At 37.1% G+C, this 4,245-nt stretch overlaps 2 protein-coding genes across 2 annotated transcripts in view; both read left to right on the top strand.

The window, feature by feature from the left end:
- The window catches only part of LOC143729596 (uncharacterized), a 700,608-nt gene that overhangs the window by 276,993 nt on the left and 419,370 nt on the right, over positions 1-4,245 (top strand). The window lies entirely within an intron of this gene.
- uts1 (urotensin 1) lies at positions 1,587-4,042 on the top strand. Its single transcript, XM_077220928.1, has 2 exons — positions 1,587-1,644; positions 2,500-4,042. Exon 2 carries the CDS (start codon positions 2,522-2,524, stop codon positions 2,948-2,950), a length of 429 nt encoding a protein of 142 aa, XP_077077043.1. The 5' UTR covers positions 1,587-1,644; positions 2,500-2,521; the 3' UTR covers positions 2,951-4,042.

The following is a 4,245-nucleotide window of genomic DNA, read 5'->3' as shown; positions in this document are numbered from 1 at the left end:
TTGCCAGAACATTATTCATAAAAACATCCCTCACACCCTGAATCTCTTTGATTTGTTTTTTAATTTTGCAAAGTGCATGACAAATTCAGACAGTAAATGCAAAAGTATGTTTTTGGGGTTTTTTTTGTTAAATTTCTGTATCTGAACCTTGTAAACCCATTATTAACTCATCCTTACATCATGTAGCGCATTTATGAACTCTGGTGAAATTGGTGCTGTAGATGGTCCATATTTCAAAGGAAACAGCTGACACTGAAAACAGGGGCTGAATTTACTGTTTTCCTAGCACAATGTTGAGCTAATAGACCCTGTTCTTTTGCTGCCCTTGCCAATAGGATGTAGGGCGGCTGTTCCTCAGCTTGACTGCAATTCACAGCTTCAGCCTGCAGATCAGATTTTTAAATAGTGAACAAAGCTGTCACTGGATAACCAGTGTGTCTGCGAATTGTCATCCTTCCAAAAACATTAAATCACATTAAGAAATATATTGGCTTTATTATTTGTCCCTTCACACTGATGAGGAAGTTAAACCCATGTTTAGGAATTTCCTTTAGAGAGAGTGTCAGGCTTATATAATATAAATATCTTTGTCCAGTTAATGCTGCGTCACTGGGGAATTGACGGCTAGCCAGAAACAATACTCAACAGTGACTAAACCTCTGCATCTGGCTATAGAACACATTTTCGTCAGCCACGCTTTAAAACATATTTTTACAGTCAAAAAACTTTTTAATTCATGACCATGTGGTGTGTTTAGTATATTATTATTATTATTTACAAAGCTTAACTTGAATTATATGGTTAAGTTCTCAAATTAAGGTTATTTATACTGTGAATATGGCTAGAGCTTGTACTTACAATGTTTCTAAATCGTTATAACTTAATAGGCTATTTGAAAAATTATTTGTATGTGTAATTAAACAGCCATATTGCAATGTAAGATGAAATTTTGAAATTTATTAAAATATTTATAATATTTACAGTTTCTCCGTTACTGTTGCAATATATATATATATATATATATATAGGCTTATGCACAAAAACATAGAAACACCTCACCCAGTATAAACAGAAATATGCAACGAAATGGTTTTATTGTAATATAATGAACCAGTGAGGTTTGGCTGCGTCTTGAAGGATTTCAGCACCTCGGACAGAGTCTCGTGTCCCCGTCGCGCGCTTCTGCTCTCCTGACCACAAATGACAATCCATGCAGAAATCCATCACGAGTCACGACAGCAGCTCCTCAGCTCACTTTGCTCAGGTGCATTTAAAAAAACAAATCTTTTGATAGTCAAAGTATCACCATCCATTGATCACATGTCTGTTCCAACTTCGGATACATTTTCTTTTAAACTAAGTTCATGACTTTGTAAGGGCATCAAGATCATCTTTGCTGATTGAAAAGTTTGGAGAGAAAAAAAAAAAAAAACACCTCACCTTGTCGTTCGGATCTACAGCACCTTTACTCTACTCTTCCTTCCAATTCAGAATCGCCTCATTTACAAGCAGTTTATGCAGCTCCACTGACGTCAATGGAGCTGTGTGTGATGTATATAACCATTGAGCTACAGGAGCTCCAATCCAGTCTGTCTGCAAACACTCTTCCTAACAAGTACCTTTGAAGCAACAGAAGAATATCGAGTAAGTTACCTTATATGACTTGCTTTCAACTTCTTGACTGAGGCCATCCAAGCTTAGGTTCGAGAACGAGATCTTAGTGCTTATATTGTACTGGACTGTCATTATTGTTCATTCATTGAACTGTTTGGATTTCTTCAAGATTCGTTTTTTTCTGTCTAACAGAGTAGATTGGGTATTATTATAATATTAGTTGACGGTTGTTGCTCGTTTTTAATTAAAACACAACGATATGTACAAATAGGCTAGACATTTACTGTTATATTGACGATCATCAGTTATTAAAACGTGGACCAGCGATTTAAATGTTTTGCTTTATTAACGAGTTGCAAACTCTTTTTAACTCTTCACCGGTATTGTTTAATGTACGACTTATTTATTTTTTTATACTGACATAACTTTTTTAATATTAATACTTGTATATTAGCCTAAATAATACAGCAAAAATCTAATTTATATTTAAAAAAATTAACCATTTGTAATTATTTTTAGAATTTACTGTCTAAACATCTAAATGTTTTGAATTATCTCAAAATGTGTCTATTATTTTTTATAATCGATAGTAGTAGCCTAATTTTATACAAGTCTATTTGCTATTTAAGCTGCTTTGAAACATCTACATTGTTAAAAGCGCTCTATAAATGAGGACGACTTGACTACAAAAACTAACTTAATCTTTTTTCTTTGTTTTGGCCAAAGTTTTTTTGATTTATTTATAATAACTCGTTTGCTAATGTCAGTTTTGTCATTTATAATACTAATAATAAGCCTGCTTAAAACCGCAGAAAGTATTTAACTGTCAGCATGTATTAAAGTTTTGTTTTGATGTGAAGTAACACACCTGGGTGTTTTCCTCAGGAAGCGCGCGGCTGTGTCCAGCATGAAGCCCGTCCCTTTGGTCCTGCTCATTACTTCAGTCTTACTGACCACCCACGTCCCGCTGAGCACCTGTCGACCCCGCGAAATGAGCTTCATTAGCAGCCAGCTAGACGACGTGCTCCTAAACAGGGCTGGAGACGACGCCGTGTCGTTCCTGCTGGGCGAAAAACTCCTTCAGTATTTGCAGAGAACCGTCGGAGCGCAGAAAGCAGGAGGTGTCCTGCATCTCCAGCACTTCCCCACGGCGCAGCTGCGCTCTCCTCACGAGGACAACAGCTTAGAGGAGTTTTCCAAACGGAACGATGACCCTCCGATCTCCATCGACCTCACCTTCCACCTGCTGAGAAACATGATCGAAATGGCGCGGAACGAGAATCAAAGGGAACAGGCGGGACTGAACCGCAAATATCTAGATGAGGTTGGGAAGTAGCTGTATAGTTCAACGATGATGCTTTCAATCGGCGAGTAAAGAACAAGCTCAATGCACTCTTTCACACCCCCAAAACTCTCGCTAAAGCATACGACATTCACCGATGCCTCCTGCTCGACCCACACTCTTAGAAATAAAGGTTCTTCAGTGGTTCTTTGGTTCAGCAAAGAACCTCCTTGTCGTTGTTGAGTTGGCTGTGGTTTTTTGGAGATAAAAAAAAAAAAAAAATCTTCTTCAGATCAGGCTATCGGTTTCTGGGTTCTTTAAAGCAACCCGGCTTGAAGAACTACAGAATAATAAAGTTCTCTCTCTTGTGGCATCAGGGTTATGTGGAACCTTTATTTTTAAGAGTGGCATCCATCTGTTAGCCAGAAGAGTTTCTGGTGACCTGCTGCTGTCTCCATGACCTCTGGACCATTTCAGAACTCGGGAAACCACATGCAAAAGCCACAACAGACCTGTTCAGGACCTCTAAACGCTGTGCAGGAGGGTTCAGATGTTACCAAATCAATCAATCTACAATTGACTGGTACCCTTTTAGTATTTAAAGTTATTGGCCTCCTTATTAGTGTTATGAATGGAAGAAGTACAGTACTACTAAACCATTACAAATCCTATTATTGCTAATTCTATAATATGCTTTTCATCAGATGCTCACTGTCCACTGTTAAGGGTCGTTTTTGTATGGCTGGTTTGGTTGCAACCTCTTACTTTGCCAACAGAAGTGTTATCATGACATATAATGCTATCTTTGGTTATAATGCCAATATAATCCCAGATGCTCACTGTATAAGTGCAAAAGTATGTTCTCCTCACATGATGGGAAATAATTATCTTTGCACTTCAACCAAGAGGCTAACCCACGTTTGTGACAATAATGTTGGACAATATTACAAAGTGCTAGAGATATACTGTACATTGTATATTGCTTATCATTGTGTAAATTACATCTTAAATTGCACCTACCGTAAATGCAGAAACATGACTTTGTATTTTGAACATGAATCTGCAGAAATAAATGAGACTACATGCCTTTTACAAGTAACTGCAAACATGTAAACCTCATTATCACCCATTAAAAGTGGTAATGATCACAGCAGACACGGTTGAATTAACATTACACAAATCATAAAAACACAAAGTGGTGAGTAACAGGTGAGATGTCACAATGGAAATTACTATATGCTCTTTTGAAATGTTAAATGCATATCATTAATTGAGGGGCTGTAACGGACTTTTTTTTTTACATGTGATACTAATGGTTGAAGTGACATTTGTATTTAAATTCAAATGAA

Source organism: Siphateles boraxobius, unplaced genomic scaffold (genome assembly GCF_051911475.1).
Source record: "Siphateles boraxobius isolate OS27281-9 unplaced genomic scaffold, OSU_SipBor_1 8, whole genome shotgun sequence".
Taxonomy (NCBI): Eukaryota; Metazoa; Chordata; class Actinopteri; order Cypriniformes; family Leuciscidae; genus Siphateles; species Siphateles boraxobius.
The sequence above is the reverse complement of the archived record's forward strand: the minus strand, read 5'-3'. Positions and strand labels throughout refer to the sequence as shown.

Excerpts from the sequence above, each read along its gene's own strand:
- uts1 (XM_077220928.1), top strand. The coding sequence starts at position 2,522 with ATGAAGCCCGTCCCTTTGGTCCTGCTCATTACTTCAGTCTTACTGACC.